General features: G+C 41.8%; 1 protein-coding gene across 7 annotated transcripts in view; it reads right to left on the bottom strand.

Moving 5' to 3' along the window:
- Window positions 1-17,168, bottom strand: part of RESF1 (retroelement silencing factor 1) — a 28,672-nt gene extending 11,504 nt beyond the window's left edge. For 3 of the 7 annotated variants that reach the window (XR_011440018.1, XM_070271216.1, XM_070271217.1), the window contains exons 1-5: window positions 17,004-17,100; window positions 15,639-15,733; window positions 8,812-8,862; window positions 8,677-8,718; window positions 2,060-2,124 (exon numbers count right to left, since the gene is read on the bottom strand). Coding sequence is in view for 2 of the 7 variants with exons in the window: in XM_070271216.1 (XP_070127317.1) it covers window positions 2,060-2,124; window positions 8,677-8,716 (105 nt within the window). In the remaining 5 variants the exon portion in view is untranslated. Of the gene's footprint in view, window positions 1-2,059; window positions 2,125-8,676; window positions 8,719-8,811; window positions 8,863-15,638; window positions 15,734-17,003 lie in introns of all 7 variants that reach the window. The other 4 variants (XM_023643332.2, XM_023643333.2, XM_023643335.2 and 1 more) reach the window with 4 other exon arrangements.
- Window positions 17,169-17,518: the final 350 nt, after the last annotated feature.

Below are 17,518 nucleotides of genomic sequence, written 5' to 3'. Positions count from 1 at the left end.
AAACACAATATTGTGAAAAGAGGCTATCACTACACCCTACAGACATTAAAATGGTAAGTATTTATTCTGAGTAACTTTATTCTGATACATTAAAAATTTAGGTGGAATGGAGAAATTCCTTGAAAAGCACACCTAATCAGGACTGACATAATAAGAATACCATATCTCTTTAAAGAAAATACAACTAAGTATCTTTTCACAAAGAAAATGCCAGGCCTATGTAGACTTTACTGGAGTATTCCACCAATCACTTATGGAAGAAATAATCCAATATAACCTCTTTAAAAGGATAAAAGAGAAGAAATTTCGCAGCTCATTTACTGCTGCTCTCATATCAAAAGCTGAAAAGAACAAAAACGAAGAAGCGAATCTCTCAGAAACAAAAATGCAGAAATCCTAAACAAAATGTCAGCAAACCAAATGGGGTGATAAACGAAAAATATGATAACCATGAACAAATTGGGTTTATTATAGGAATACAAGGTTTGGTCTTTTCAAAATTAAAGTAATTACATTATGATAACTTTTAAAAATCCTGATCATTTCAGTAGATGCAAGAACTTTTAATAAAATTCAACATCCAGGGTCCGGGTGGTTAAAGTTCTGCATGCTCCACTTCAGTGGCCCGGGTTTGCGGGTTCAGATCCCAGGCATGGACCTACTCCACTCATCAGCCATGCTGTGGAGACATCCAGCATACAAAATAGAGGAAGACTGGCACAGATGTTAGCTCAGGGCTAATCTTCCTCAAGCCAAAAAAAAAAAAAGAGGAAGCTTGGCAATGGATGTTAGCACTCAGGATGAATCTTCCTCACCAAAAAAAAAAAAAAAATTTCAATATCCATTTATTAAAAGAACAATTGTATCAAACCAAGAATGAAAAGAAATTTCCTTAATTTTGATAAATGGTAGCATGAAAAATTTAGGGCAACAAGACAAAGATGCCACTATCACCCCTTCTATTCATCAGTACCGCAGATCCTAGAAAGCATAAGAATTGGGAAAGAAAACATAAAATCGACTATTCACAGAGGTTATGTAGAAAATCCAAAACCATCAAAGATCTTTCAGATCTATTAAGTTCTGGGTCACAGTGTACTCACTAACAGACTGAAAAAGACTGGGACATTTTTGGATTAAAAACAAATCCCAAGGTAAAACATCTTACAGTCCTCACCTGCCTTCACCCAGGAAAGTGCCTTAATAGACAACGGAATGATCAGGTAGGAGTGTAGCACAAAGTCAAAAGCAGCACTTCTGCTAATGAGTTAATGCTGCCTAATAATTCCCCCCCAGTTCTTAAGTGAACTTAGGGGCAGCAGGCTGTTATGGACCCAACTGTGTCCCCCCCGCCCCACCCCCACCCCCCCCCCACACACACACACTCTTCCTGTGTTGAAGCCCTAACCCCTAGTGTGACTGTATTTGGAGACAGAGCCTTTAGGGAGGTAATTAAGGCTAAATGAGGTCATATGCGTGGGTCCATAATCCAATAGGTCCGGTGTCCTTATAAGAGAGACACCAGGTGTACGCACACAGAGCAAAGACTACATTACATAAGATCACAGAGAAGGTGGCTGCCTGCAAGCCAAGGACAGAGGCCTCAGGAGAAACCAAACACCTTGATCTTGAACTCTAAGAACTCTAGAACTGGAAGAAACAAATTTTGTTGTTTAAGGCACTCAATCTGTTACTTTGTTAGGGCAGCCCCAGCAGATTAATATAGAGCCTGTGGGTAGGAAGACAATGACCTTAATGAGTAAGTTGGGGCTTTCTTCCTTTCCTTCTCCTTTGTGGCACAGAAGAAAACAAATGTGGAAAAGCACCCCTGCACAACCTAAATGACAGGGAGGGAGTTAAAAGTTTTTTGACTCAAAGTCTCTAATTTTGGATATAATGTATTCCTAGACCTTTTGAGAATATATTGTAACTGAGACTTCCAGAGAAAGGATTCCCTGGGTCTATCATTTTACTCTCTCTTAGAAACATAGACTCTTCTGCCCCAAATCTTTACCCTGCCCACTCATCACCCTTCACCTGTGACAGCAGTGAGACTCACCGACAAACCCCAGCTACGGCTGAACTTAAGAATCTCCTTCTCTGCACAGGAGCAGCCAAAGTGTTCTGGGGGAAAAAAATCCACAAGCCAGTAGACAGATTTACTTCATGAACACAAACAGCAAACTCAACACTGCCCAACAATTCTACTTCATTTTAACGAAATTATATTAATACTGAAAGTAATTTTATTTTCCCATTCTCTAAGACTTCTGCTCTCCCTCCCTGGTCCCCAGTCACTCCAACCCATACATGTGCACCCCCTACTCAGCTGCTTATATTTCAGAGGGAAAAAATAGCCCCATCTGCCATCCTCCCATCCCCAAATCTAGAAAACATGCATCCTTGTAAATGTAATCTGTGTTTACAGGGACAGAAATGATCTTCCTCTCATCAAACCTCTACATTTTAAATCCTGCTCCCCTCCCCCTTATTCCTAGGATCAACCTGTCTCTGCTGGATTAGGTCATTTACGCATGTGCACACCCAAACACACACACACTCTAGGACCGCTAGTATTCAAAGAACACAACCACTAACTTCACTGGGCCCCACATTCTTCAACTCTTCATCCCCACACCAGTGACAGTCTTTTAACTTGGTTAAAAATCACAAGTATAATAAATCAGATTTTAAATGCTTAACGCCTTTAAAGGTAGAAATAAGAATGATTTTTGGAAGTAATCTGTGCTTTCATCTAAATTTTTAAGTAATTAAATAACTAAAAACCATATAGTGAAAAAATCATTAAAGAAATTAAGATGTTACATTCGAAAATATTCACCTAATGCAAAAGACAATAGTAAAGGAAGAACAAAAAGACATAAGGCATAGAAAACAAAAAGAAAAAAACAGCAGACGTAACTCCATCTATTTCAATAACATTATATGTGAATGGATTAAATAATCCCAAAGACAGAGAATGTCAGGTGAAAAAAAAAAGCTATCTAACTATACGCTATCTCCAATAAACACACTTTAGATCCAAAGGTACAAACAGATTGAAAGCAAAAGGATGGAAAAGGTATCATGCAAACAGCAGTCACAAGAAAGGTGGAGTGATTGTACTATTATCAGACAAAATAGACTAAAGCAAAAAAGTTACTAGAGATAGAGAGACACTTCACAACCATAAAAGAGTCAATCCACCAAGAAGATCTAAGAATTGTAAACATATATGCACCTAACAGAGCATTAAAATACAAGAAGCAAAAACAAGGGAGAAAGAGGCAATTCTCAGAGTCAAAGACTTCAATTCCCCACTTCCAATAACAAATAGGAACAAATAGGCAGAAAAATCAACAAGGAAATAGAAGTTTTGAACACATTATACACACCCACATTTGTTTCCAGTGGGATTAAAAAAAAAAGAGTATCTTAAATTATAGATTAGTGAATAATTAGCCACTGGTTGCTCTGTAGGTTTGGGGTTCTCTCCTCTCTGGCAGTTACCGTGGATCGGATCTAGTACGCCAAGTACTCTTGTCAAGTGTGAAAGGGTCAGCAGCCCAGTAACGGGAGCAGGTGCCATCAGGCTATCAAACCACCAGATTCCTATATTCTGTTGTGGGTAATTCTCCTAGGAACATCCTTGCCATGACTGGCTATTTTTGTCGTGCTGTGGAGTCAATTCTGACTCCTAGCAACCCTGTGTACAGGACAGCAGAACCCTGCTTAGTTTTGTGCACCATCCTCTCACCTTCCGGCACTATATCACACAATGTTCTGCTGCTACTCGTAGGGTTTTGATGGCCAACACTTTTCAGAAGTGGCTGCCCAGGTCCCCCATCCTAATCTGTCTTAGTCTGGAAGCTCCGCTGAAGCCTGTCTACCATGGGTGACCTCGCTGGTATTTGAAATACCAGTGGCATAGCTTTCAGCAACACAGCAACACACAGCCACCACAATACGACAACCAACAGATGGGTAGTGTGGTTCCCTGACTGGGAGTTGAACCCAGGCCATGGCTGTGAGAGTGCCGAATCTTAGCCAGTAGACCACCAGGGCTGGCACAGATAAATTAGGGAACTCTAAACAGTGATCCTAGATACACTACTTACTGCAAAGTTTGGTTCTACTAATCCGATGCATTTGGCTGTAGGTTTTACAGTTTGAAGAACTGGCAATACTAATATGTTGACACTGATAAGATGTGGTGGCCCTCACTGGGAGGCAAGCAGCCCTTGTGCGTTCATGTTGATAAAGTGCTATGTCCCAAACTGGGGGAAGTCAGAGCCATAATTCACATACTCCTCAAGAGACAGTCCGTGGAGGTTGCCTGTGTGTCATCACGAACACAGCATTTTTAAATTTGAAATTAAAAACATCTTATATCCTGGAAGTAGACAAAGTCTATCTTTTCAGTTTGACAGTTTTTGATTTAAATCTTATATGATATTACTATTACTTCCTGTAAGAAAACTGGGAAGAAGCAAGTCACCAAAAATCCAAAGTATAGGAAGTTGTGAACAGCAAGTTGTGAATTGCAAAATTAAGATTAATTTGTGAAGCAAGAAAAAAAGGGAAGTGAACGGCTACAGGAGACAATAAACATAAGAACCCATGTGGATTTTCACATAAAATTTTCATAAAGACCTCACTAAGGTTAAGAAAAGATTTGTGAACTTTTTTCATTTTAAAATATTCTATGTCCACACAATGCACAGAATGTAGTTTAACTGAAAATTCATCAACCCAGCAGCTTCTTTTATTTGCAAGCTAGCCTTACGAAAGAAAATTACAAAGCAAAGAGATAACCTAAAAATCATACCTTTTAGGAATAATCATATTAATGTCTACCTTAAACACAAATGCACAAGCACACACACTCATCAACAGAAAGAACTCTATGAAATAGACCTTATATTATGGTTTGCCACAGCCAGGCCTGCTATAGGTCAGATGAAATAGTAAGAAGTAGAAGATGAAAGGACAAACTGAGCCACATCAAGAATTGTCTTATATCCAAGGATGACCATTAATTTATCAAAGAAACTGCAACACTATTAGAGTGAAAGATAATGCTATTATAGCCAAGATGATAGGCATAAGAAAAGATTGTGTCTCAGGGTCATCCAAAAGATGCACCTATCTAGACAATGTCTAGCAGGCTTCAGTAATGTCAAATGAATAAACATTATCTATAATTGCTGAACACCAACTTAAAGAGAAGTCCCTATTTAAACTTGTAGATGGGAAAAAGTTCCCATCCCTCCCTTTACATCTATGTCAACCATAAACATTACATGATTTCCTCCGTAAGCGTTTCAAGTACCTCAAAAATATAGGCCCTCTTAAGAAATATATGTCATATTCCTCTCCTACCCGAAAAAAACATAAATCTGTTTTGGTATTTTAAATTGGAACTTTCCCTTATGGTTTTGTAAGTTCCCTTTCTAATGTGGTCCACAAACCAAAGTTTATTTGGAGAGTGTCCACTGATGTGGTTAAATGGAGGAAAGCCAGAAGTCTTCACTGAAAAACTGACTTGCATTAGAAAAAGCTACAGATACTTCTATAAAAACCAACAAAACCACAAACACCACCACTTCAGTATAAAAGCCACTTTTTTCAGGAATTCTGAAAGCATCCTGATTGACTCAACCTATTCTCCCCAGCTCTGGCTTTTTGTATCTTTACTCACAGGAGAAATTATGCTATCAGCCCTTGAATTGGGCTTTCAAGAATAGATTATTCTAAATTGTACATTATTTTATAATACAACTCCACAAATAATAACAGCTAACATTTGAGAATTTACACCACGTCAAGAACTGTGCTGAACGCTTTACATACATTGCCACATCTAAGTGTAACAACAAATGAATGAAGTCCAGGAGTCCTCCCTAAGCAGTAGGGTCACGGCTAGTAGGGCCAGAAGTCCCACTAACACAGCTGTTAGGCAGGCTCTCCACAGTGCCATAGAAAGAAAGGAGACAACACTAAATGAATTCACATATAGTTGACTACTTACTGGAACAGCAAAACCAACCTCAGTGTCTCTAATCCCACTGATACCAAGGTGACACCAAGGTGGCTACCAGGCTGCTGAGGAGCCAACTCTAACCTATAGCCATTTTATAGCCTGCAGCTACACCCCAAGAGGAAGGGAGGTGGGAGAGTCCTGTGCTCAACTGACACTAGGGAGGCAGAGGAGAAACAACCTTGGGGCTATTTCTCACAAGGCTGCTTATCAGTCTTTGTTCTGGGAGGACCTGCAGGGTGTCCTGCCAAGGTGTGGGTCAGACTGAGATTACACTTTGCCTCTGCAGCCTATGAGAAGAGAAAGGTTATCAAGGCACCAGGAAGCTGTTTATCTACATCTCGACCTTCCAATTTTTCATGTATCCAGCTATAAATTCTATTCAGAAGCCCAGGCCACTCAACCAGACACGCCAATTAATTGTACTTTCTCCTAGGCAACACTGGGGAGGAGTGATTAGACTGTGACTCCCGATAGGACAATCTGGCCTTATGTGGAGGTCAGGCCACAATCAGGCTACTCATAGGGAGCCAAGCCAGCGAGGTACATCCCAGATACCACCGACGTTCACCAGTGAGAGGCACACGGCTTTCTCCCTGAGAGAACAGGGGAGAGGGAAATAAACTGCTCTCCTTTTCCAGACTTATTGATCTAGGTACAGCATGGGGTATTGGCAATCACATATATTCCACCACGACTGGCCAGCAGAGAGTTCAGAGAAATGCCACTGACTATCATTCGGGCTAGAAAGTTTACACTAGTTTGTGATGTCTCCAGTGCAGAGGTCAGAGACGAATTTCAGAACACTTTGTCTAGTTATATTATTCCCTGAAGTGGGACGGAAAGATCACAGAGCACACACAAGGAAGTCAGTTATCCTTCTTTGGAGTTCTGCCTCGCAACTCATTTTAGAGCCCTCTGGGTACCCACCTCAAGGAAACATGATCCACTGGAGGGATGGTGGCCTCAAATATCTAGGAATCCCTGACAACTGCCCCAACTACACGATCAGTGTTTGCCAGGCAAGCGTAAGCTCCACAAGGCGCGATATTCCATTGGGGTACAAATTGCATCACTTATTACAATGGAGTGAGCCAATCTGTGCCTCTTGAGGAGGACAAACTCTTTGAGTAGAACTGAACAGAAAAGCAGGCTGCAATGCCTCTGAAGAGAAATCTGATAAAACTGTTACCCCGTCAGTTAACTTCTGTCATGATGGGCCACATTCCAGTGTTCACGCCGGTTGTCCCAGGTTCTGTTGAGAGGGTTGCAAGAACCTCAAGAGAGGCATTTTGTAGGGATGGAATTAAGATCCAGATTTGATAGAACTGAAGGTTGAAATTAATGATGCAAGGGGATCTCAAGGACCAGAAAAGATCTATAAGACAGAATCTACCTTCTTGTCAGCAGGGTCAGGTAAGGCATGTCCAATCCAGCAATCAGTTAAACTCAGAACCATAACTATAGTCTAGAAAATGCATACAAGACAGATGTGCTTTCCCTTAATCAGGAAGTCATGACTAATAGGATGAGGTATTCAGACCTTCAACCTAAGGACATCACTCTCAAGCACATCCACTCTCCAAGTCAGCAGCTGCTGAGAGTCTCTAAGTAGCTTAGATTAAGAACTTCCACTGGCCAGCAGTTACGTTGAGGATGGTGGCAAAAGCCTGGGGTAAATTAGGATTAATCGTTCCCCCCCCCCCACCCCTGACCCCTGGGGTCTATTGTCTTCCTTCCCCAACAAGCATAGGGGAGTTATGCAGCTTCTGCTGGGTGAGAAGGAATAGCACTCAGTTGTGAACTGATCGGTTGCATGCTCCAAGCCACCCTAGCCATAACACTTTGTCCAGTGACAGGGTCATGTAGAAGGAAAATGTAACAACTGCTAGAAATTGTGGCAGTGAATCTTTAGGGCCACAATAAAGCACTGACCTACCTGAGATGAATTTCTGTCATCTAATAAACACCCTTCAACTACTTCAATGAAAACATGTGGCAAAAACAGAATAAGGAAGCAGATAGAAGAATCTATTTTGTATTAAGCCAGACATCAAAGAGTAATGAATAATTGAAAAGCAATAGGATATACTGGAGCATATGAGGAAGCCATCTGGTTTAAAACTAATTCAGCCTGAACTTGTTTTTCCAGAAAAGCCTGACGTGGCCTGTTGAGCATGCACTGTACATCTGCTTTAGACACTAACAACGTCCCAAAGCCAAGAACGATGCCCTTAAAGACAGTGACGTGGGGCCGGCCCCGTGGCCGAGCAGTTAAGTTTGCACGCTCTGCTTCAGCGGCCCAGTTTGGATCCTGGGCACGGACATGGCACCGCTCATTAGGCCATGCTGAGGTGGCATCCCACATCCACAACTAGAAGGACCCACAATTAAAATATACAAGTATGCACTGGGGGGATTTGGGGAGAAATAAACGAGGAAAAAAAGATTGGCAACAGTTGCTAGCTCAGGTGCCAATCTTCACTAAAAGAAAAAGAAAGATAGGGATGTTGCCTCCCCTCTTATTAGCATTTCTTTAAGGATAAGCATTTCTTCCCAGAAACTAAGGATTAATTCCTGACCCACCGTGCTCATCTCATGACCACTGACCTACTGACCAGACTTGCTGTGCTCACCTTGTGACCGCTGACCTGCTGTGCTAGCAAAGCATTCCATGACTGTAGTAAAAGAGATAGTCCAGTCATATGTGATGTATGGGAAGGAAGCCCCAAGGCTACAGTCCTCAGACCTGGCTCACCTAATAGACTCACCTCAATTTTGATTTATAGATTGATTATGGATTATTGGTGTCGATAAGAGATCTGCAAAAAATACAAAACAATGTCACTATTTTCACTATTGTTTTTGGAAAATATTCATACTAACATGTAAGGATTGTTACTTTTAAATGAAATACTTTAAAGAATTTCTCAGTTCTAGTTCTTTATGCAGTAAATATTAACGTAACCCATATAAATGAATGTTTTTTGGGGGTCCTAAAGAATTTTTAATGGAGGGGCCTGCCCCGTGGCCGAGTGGTTAAGTTCGCGCGCTCCACTGCAGGCGGCCCAGTGTCTCGTTGGTTCGAATCCTGGGCGCAGACATGTCACTGCTCATCAAACCACGCTGAGGCAGCGTCCCACATGCCACAACTAGAAGGACCCACAATGAAGCATATACAACTATGTACCGGGGGGCTTTGGGGAGAAAAAGGAAAAAAATAAAATCTTTAAAAAAAAAAAAAGACTTTTTAATGGCTATAAATGCTTCCTACAGTCTACAGGTGCAGAGAAAGCATGTCCATGCGGTTCTCATGGAGGGAGAACCCAGAAGATGCACCTGACCACTATGGTCTTCGCCTATGCATATTTTTTTTTCCTGTTGGTCCTATATTGTACCTTTGTGGTCATAAACTTTATCCATGAGAATACAAAAATAGAGAAAAGGAACAAAACCACAAGTTGGGTGTTTGAAAAGATCAACAAAATTAATAAACCTTTCACTAGACTGACCAAGAAAAAAAGACTCAAATTACTAAAATCAGGAATGAAATAAGGACATTACTACCAACCTAGCATAAAATGAGAATACTATGAACAACTGTATGCCAATATATTTGATAATTTGGACGAAAAGGACAAACTCCTTGCAATATTGTAATTTATAATAAGGAATACAGATTTGGTCTTATCCTATCTCTGGCACAGAGTTCCTAAAACCCTTGGATTTTCCTAAGTGAGGAGAGTGCTAAAGATGTCTTCTGTTATGTTAATAAGGTGACTTTTGGACTGCACTGAAAGATGGGGGCTGGTTGCCAGGAGGACCAATCATGTGATTAGGGGGTTGGAACTTTCAGTACCATCTCCCCCCATCACCTACAGGGAGGGGAGCAGAGCTGGAGGTTGAGTCAATTGCCAATTGCCAATGATTTAACGAGTTGTGACTATGTAATGAAGTCTCCATAAAAACCCAAAAGGAGAGGGTTCAGCGAGATTCCAGGCTGGTGAAAACATGGAGATCGGAGAGAGTGGCACGCCTCAGAGAGGGCATGGAAGCTCTGCGCCCCACCCCACATCGCACCCGAGGCATCTCTCCTATCTGCCTGTCACTTTGTTTCCTTTAATATCCTTTGCAATGAACCAGTAACCTAGTAAGTAAACTGTCTGTTTGATCTTGTGAGGTGCTCCAGCAAATTAACAGAACCCGAGGAGGGGGTCACAGAAACCTCTGACCTATAGTCAGTGGGTCACAAGTACAGGTAAGGGGGTTGTAGCTGGTGGATCAGAAGCACAGGTGACAATCTGGGGTGAGGTCAGTCTTGTGGGACTGAGCCCTCAATCTGTGGAATCTGTGCGATCTCCGGGCAGATAGTGTCAGAATTGAGTTCAGTTGTAGGACACCCAGCTGATGTCCCCAGAGAATTGCCTGTTGTTGATGTGGGGAGAAACTTCCTCTCACAAACACACACTGGAATTGGGCATAGAACCCTAAAAGACCCCCAAAGACACAGTGACTAAAACTGACTCTAGGAGATATAGGAAATCTAAATAGACCTATAAAGAGATTGAATTAGTAACCAAAAAACTACCTAAAAAGAAATGGTTAGGCCCAGATGGCTTTCCTGGTGAATCATATAAAAAAAACTGCAAGGTTTAAAACTAATTCTAGGGGCCGGCCCAGTGGCCAAGTGGTTAAGTTCACGCACTCAGCTTTGGTGGCCCAGGGTTTCGCCAGTTCACATCCTGGGCATGGACATGGCACCGCTCATCAGGCCATGTTGAGGCGGCGTCCCACATGCCACAACTAGAAGGACCCACAACTAAAATATACAACTATGTACCGGGGGGATTTGGGGAGAAAAAGCAGGAAAAAAAACCTAATTCTACACACTCTTCTAAAAAATAAAACAGGAGGGAATACTTCCCACCTTAATTCCATGAGGCCAAGATTACCCTCACACCAAAACCAGAAAAGAAATCAAAATAAAACTATAGACCAGTCTGTTATGAATATAGATGCAAAAATTCAACAAAATACCAGCAAACCAAACAGAACAGCATATAATTATATGCCATGACCAAGTGGCGTATCCCAGAAATGCAAGATTGGCTCAAGTCATCAAAAACAAATCAATGTTATGTAATTTATCAACAAAGGACAAAAACTACATCATAATCTCAGTACATAAAGATAAAGCATCTAATATGATGGAAATTAAATGCATTTTAAAATCCAACACCCTCGCATGATAAAAACACTCAAACTAGAAATAGAAGGGACCTTCACCTTGATAAAATGCACCTAAAAAACTCTTACAGTTTACATCATACTTCATGGTGGAAGACAGCATGCTTTCCCTCTAAGAGATCAGGAACAAGACAAGGATGTCTGCTCTTGCCATTTCTATTCAACATTGTACTAGAGGTTCCAGCCCTGGCAGTTAGGCGAAAAGAAATAAGAGACATCCAGATTGGAAATGAAGAGGTAAAACCATTTCTACTTGTAGAAAGACATCATCTTGTATATAGAAAATTGCAAGGAATCCACTAAAATGCTCATAGAACTAGTATACTGGTTCAGCTGGGTGTGAAGTACAAGCCCAATATACAAAAATCAAATATATTTATACACAACATTTAATCTAGAAAATTAAGAAAACAATTCCAGTTACAGCAACATCAAAAAGAATAAAACACTTTGGAAGAAATTTAATAAAAGTGAAACACTCATACTCCGAATATTATAAAACTTTGGTAAAAGAAATTAAAGACCTAAATAAATGGAAGAACATCCCACATTCATGGACTGGAAGATTTAATACTGTTAAGGTGGCAATAGTCCCCAAATTGGTCTAAGGATTCAGTGCAACTCTTGCCAAAACCCTAGATGTCTTCTTTGCAGAAATTGAAAACCTGATCCTAAAGTTCATTTTGAAAAAGAATAAAGTTGGAAGACTCATATTTCCAACTTCAAAACTTATTACAAAATTACAGTAATCAAGACCATGTGGTACTGACATAAGATAGACATTGATGAAAGAAACAGATTCCAAAAATAAACCCTCACATTTACAGTCACTAGTAAGGAACTAAAATCCAGAATATATAAAGAACTCTTACAACCCGACAATACAAAGACAGTTAAAATTTAAAGTCAACAAAGCTTTTGAATAGACACTTTTTCCAAAGAAGACATACAAATAGCCAATATGTACACAAAAAGACATTCAACATCACACATCATCAGGAGAATCAAAACCCCAGTGAGATACCACTTCACTCTTACTGTGATGGCTATAACCAAGAAGTGTTGGTATGGATGAGGACAAATTAAAACTCTTACGCACTGCTGTTGAGAATATAAATGGTTCCTCCACATCAAATAACAGTCTGGCAGTTTCTCAAAAGGTCAAAAATAGTTACCACATGATGGAGCAACTCCACTCATAGGTATACACCCAAAAGAACTGAAAATGTATGTTCATACAAACACTTGTACATGAATGTCCACAGCAGCATTATTCATAGTACCCAAAAAGTGGAAACAATCCAAATGTCCATTCACTGATGAAAGGATAAACAAAATGTGGCATATCCATACAATGGAATATTACTTGGCAATGAAAAGGAATAAAGTACATCCATGCTTCCACACGGACAAACCTTAAAATGGAAAACCTTAAAACATCATGCTAGGTGAGAGAAGACTCACAAAAGACCACATGTTATGATTGGCAGCTATATAAAAGGTTCAGAATATGCAAATCTAGAGACAGAGAACTAACATAATGGTTGTCTGGGGATGGGTGGGTTGGAAGCGAATGGGAAGTGACTGCTCAAGAGGATAGAGAATCTTTTGGGGTCAGGAAAATGTTCTAAACTTGCGGTGATGGCTGCACAATATGTGAATATACTTAAAATCATTTTACACTATAAAAGGGTGAACTGAATTATATAAATATAGTATGTGAATTATATCACTTAACAGTAGTTTTAAAAACCAAACACAGTATTTCTGCATTATTAGCGCACACAGGAATGACTCAATGAGAGCCAGTGAAATTTAACTGTAGTCTTTTGGTAGAGCAACCAGACAAACGGTTTGCTCTGTGCAAGATGAAGCTGACTGGATATATACCTGGAGGTGCTGGGGCCACCCAACGAAGGGAGGTGTGCCTGAGAATGAAGTCAATGCTGAAGACAGCAGGGCTCAAAGAGAAGGCTATGTCTCAATCCTTTAAAACTTTATGTAATCCAGTAAATTCTCTTCTGAGGCTTAAAAAATAATAATCTGCTTATGATTTCTGTTTCTTAAAACTTAAGTGAATGATACAGTTTCTTCTAACACTTTGCAATTTTAACCACAAGCTGAAGATTTTATTTATAAATGACGTCTTGTAATTTAATACATCTCAAGAGAGTCTTAGTGATTATCATTAAATCTGCAATCATAACAACTATGCACAAATGTCTCACTTGAGACATTTGCATCAACAGGCCAGCCTCCAACACTGCCCTTCAATTTACAAGCACTTAGGATCTCAAGGATAAGCACACTACACAGCTGCCTCCCAACAGAGCATTTAGAATCCTTCAAGATCCACAAGACTTATTACAAAGTAATTTTTAACTTGCATTTCTATAGACAGAATTGGTAAATTGTTCTCTTTATCTCAAATTGAATACTTTCCAGGTCTGTTTCACAAAGAGTATGCCTCCAAAGAGGGATTGCAGGAAGGGTGGCAACAGCATGGTTAGACAAAAAAGATTCTTGCAATTCACCTTTATACCTTCTCAAACAATAAGTTAGATCAATTCCTTAAATATTTGCGCTTCTATTGTGTCCAAGACATCGACAGTCTAAGTGGGAAGAAAGATCCCTGTACATCACAGAATAGGGGAAAACAAGGCTTACAGGCAAATCTTCCCTGGCTGGAGAATTTAATGGAGGCATTCTTTTTTTTTTTTAAAGATTGGCACCTGAGCTAACAACTGTTGCCAATCTTTTTTTTTCTGGTTTATCTCCCCAAATCCCCCGTTACACAGCTGTATGTCTTAGTTACAGGTCCTTCTAGTTGTGGCATGTGGGATGCCACCTCAACATTGCCTGATGAGTGGTGCCATGAGTGGTGCCATGTCCACGCCCAGGATCGGAACCAGCGAAACCCTGGGCCACCGCAGCAGAGCACATGAACTTAACCACTCGGCCAGGGGTCGGCCCGTAACGGAGGCATTCTTGGTTTCAAATAAGGCTGCAGATCAAAAGTTCAGCTGGGTCTGGCACTTCCTTACAAAACTAAACCTACAACAGGATCTACGGTGAAGGGTTTAACCAACACAAAGCTGATAAATTGATTTAGAGCTTAAATGTGCAAACTGAATTTCCCCCAAGATGGTGTTGTCTGGGGCCATAAAACATACTTCCTCTAACGTGACAACAGCTAGGATGTATTGAGCACTTAACATGTGCCAGCAGCTCTTCCAAGTGTGTTATGTGTAGGAAAGTCATAATTTAGCATACAACAATCCTATGAGGTAGGTACTACTGTTATCCTCATTTTACAGATGAGAAAACCAAGGCAGAGGGGTTAATCATAATTCCCCAAGGTCATACAGATAGTAACAGGTAAAGCCAAGATCTGAAGCTCAGCAGTCTTGATTGCAGGGACCATGGTCTTAACCATTACAGGTTTCCTAACACAGCATGGTGTTTACAGAATGGAAGCCCTAGAGACAATCGCTTTGGCTTTACAGGTTGATTATCTCATGGAATGGTTCTCCCAGAGTTGTGCTCTATGCTGCCCTCCCCCAACCCCGTGTGCCAGAAATAATAAAAGAAAAACAACCAAATAAGAAACAGAGCATGTGGAGAATAATCTTAAGTAGACTCTGCCTAAGTTGGACGAAAGTCATCTCATCATAAATGTCTCCTCTTCCACATCCTGCAAAGATGAACAACTGAATTTCCCAGGCTATGACAATCTCCAGCTTTGTCACTGAAGGTGAGCAGAATATGCCATCCCAAAATATGCCACTTTGGCATTTTGATTATTTTGAATTGAAGTTACTTAAGAAACAGCCAGTGCAAGGACAGTCTGATCGCCTTTGTCCCCTGAAAGCAAGAAATAAACCTCCCTATGAAAGATAGCCTCCAAATACTAAGAGGGTAGAGGGCATCCTTATCACCAAAGATAAGGAATTTAGTGCTGAGAACTCGGTATTAACAATCTCACTACTTCTTCACTAACTTGCTACCCCAAGCCCAAATCCCTGTCTTGTCAATTCTTCACAAATTTATTGTTTCCTTGTCTACAAGATATAAAAGCTGCCTGTCTTGATCACTTTTTTGAGTCTCATATTTTCATGGGCTCCCGTACATACAAAATTAAATTTGTTTTTCTCCTGTTCATCTGTCTTACGTCAACCTAATTATTACACCAGCCAAAGAACATTAAAAGGAAGAAAGGAAGTTTTCCTCCCCTACATTATCAAATCCATTGTGTTCCATTAATTTTTAACCAGTGCTGATTCATTTCATCAATAATTCTACTCCATTAACAGATAAATTAGAGTACGTTACTTAGCGGTGACATACTTACCTTTAAATACGATGTTACTCTTCTATTACTGTATATGCTCCCATTTCCCTCCAAATATGTCAGTGCCTCTCTACACAGTGTTTACTTCTTTGGTCCTAGGGACAGTGAGAAACATTTTGTAACCAATAACTTAAAATAGTTATTATATTTACTTATATAAAATTTACATGAAATTTATAATAAAAGTCCATGCTAACGTTTACTTGATGTGACATTGCTGTGCAAAACTGTGTTCTTAGATTGCACCAAAAGCATACTAAGTTTACTGAATTTTTATTAAATGTACAAAGTAACAGAAACCAAATCTGGTCTAAAATATCATTCACTTCTTAAGTTAGAATTCATGTGCGCTCCTCCAGGTCCATATTGCCCTAGCATTCCTACACAAAAATACTTCATCTTAGCAATTTTCTTTATTGGATTAGTAAAAGAAAATCCGAGTGTACAAGAAAAAAAGAACACGTAACTAAAACCTTAAACTTCGTGCATGTTAACACTGAATAAAACTTAAGCATGATTTACAGCTAACAGTAGCAGAAAAATCCCCAAACAAGCTCCGCGGTGCGCCTGTGAAAATGCACCTCAAGCGCCTACACATCACCTGCCGTTCTCTTTATTTTGGAGGTAGGCGTTGAAAGTACTACAAATCAATTGTTTTCACTGCAACGATTCCCCGGAAACTTGCTACTGAACTCAGGGCCCTAAGGACAGTTGCTTAGGGATTCCGCGGCCCTCCAGAGCACTTAAAACCGGTATGCATTTGTGCACTTAAAAATGCCTCGAGGCACTAGCATTGCTCAGGAACAGACAGCATCTCCGGGACGGCCGCGTCCGCGGGCCACTTGGAGATGCAAGCGGAGTCGATTGTTCCGGGGGTTCCGCATCACGGGGGCGGGGAGGGAAGGAGGGAGGGCACGCTCCAGACACAGTCAATGCAAAAACAAAGATTTTTTTTTTTTCACACCAGCGACAGGAAATAATTAAAAACACAGCTCGTCTCACACCCACCCGCCTGAGAGTTTAACAAACGCGTCCCCGCGCTCGCCCGCCGCCACCTCCACCGGGAGGAGGAAGGCGATGGAAGCCAAACAGCCAGGCGCCGCCCTCCGCCTCGAGCTGGCCGTCGGCGGCGGGCAGAGCAGCGCAGCGCAGGGCAGGGCAGCGAGCGGGGCGGCGGCCGTGGGAGCCGGCGGGGCCCCAGGCCCGAGCCGCCCGCAGCCCGAGCGCCCGCGGCCCGCTCCCCGCTCCCCGCTGCAGAACAAAAGCGCGCGGCCCCGGCCCGCCGGCCCCTAGGCTCCGAGCCCGCCGCCCCGCCCGGGCGCCCGCGGGGCGAGCGAGAGGCAGCCGGGGCCGCCCCGCACTTACCGCCGAGCGCGGCTCGCAGCGCGGGCCAGCAGGGAAGGGAAAACGCGCCGACCGCCCGGGCCCCAGGATTTAAGTCACCTCGGGCCCGCCTCCGGGGGCGGGCCGAGCGCGGGACCCCGCGCCGCCGCGGTCCTAGTGCCGCCGGGAGCAGCCGCCGCCGCTGCCAGCCCCGCCCTCCGGTGCACCGCGCCGAGGTTTGCAAAGTTACGTTCACGTGTCTGATGCAGGAAACTGGTCGAGCGGTGAATCTCTGCCTTTAACTTGCATCAGAATCGCCCCGGAGGGCTTGTGAAAAGAGACTGAAGAGCACCCCCTGGGAAACTGCCAATTTCACTAGATCTAAAGTGGGGCTGAAAATGTACATCTCTAACAAGTCTCCCGGACAGGCTGTTGCTGCTGGTCTCAGAACCGGTGATCTAGAGTATGGGGTCGACAAACTTTCTGCAAAGCGTTTGAAAGAAAGTGCACCAAGTGGAACGTAAGGAGATGATTTTTTCCAGGCTACTGCAGTAGAG

The sequence above is a fragment of the Equus caballus genome, chromosome 6, assembly GCF_041296265.1.
Source record: "Equus caballus isolate H_3958 breed thoroughbred chromosome 6, TB-T2T, whole genome shotgun sequence".
NCBI classification, from domain to species: Eukaryota; Metazoa; Chordata; class Mammalia; order Perissodactyla; family Equidae; genus Equus; species Equus caballus.
The sequence above is the reverse complement of the archived record's forward strand: the minus strand, read 5'-3'. Positions and strand labels throughout refer to the sequence as shown.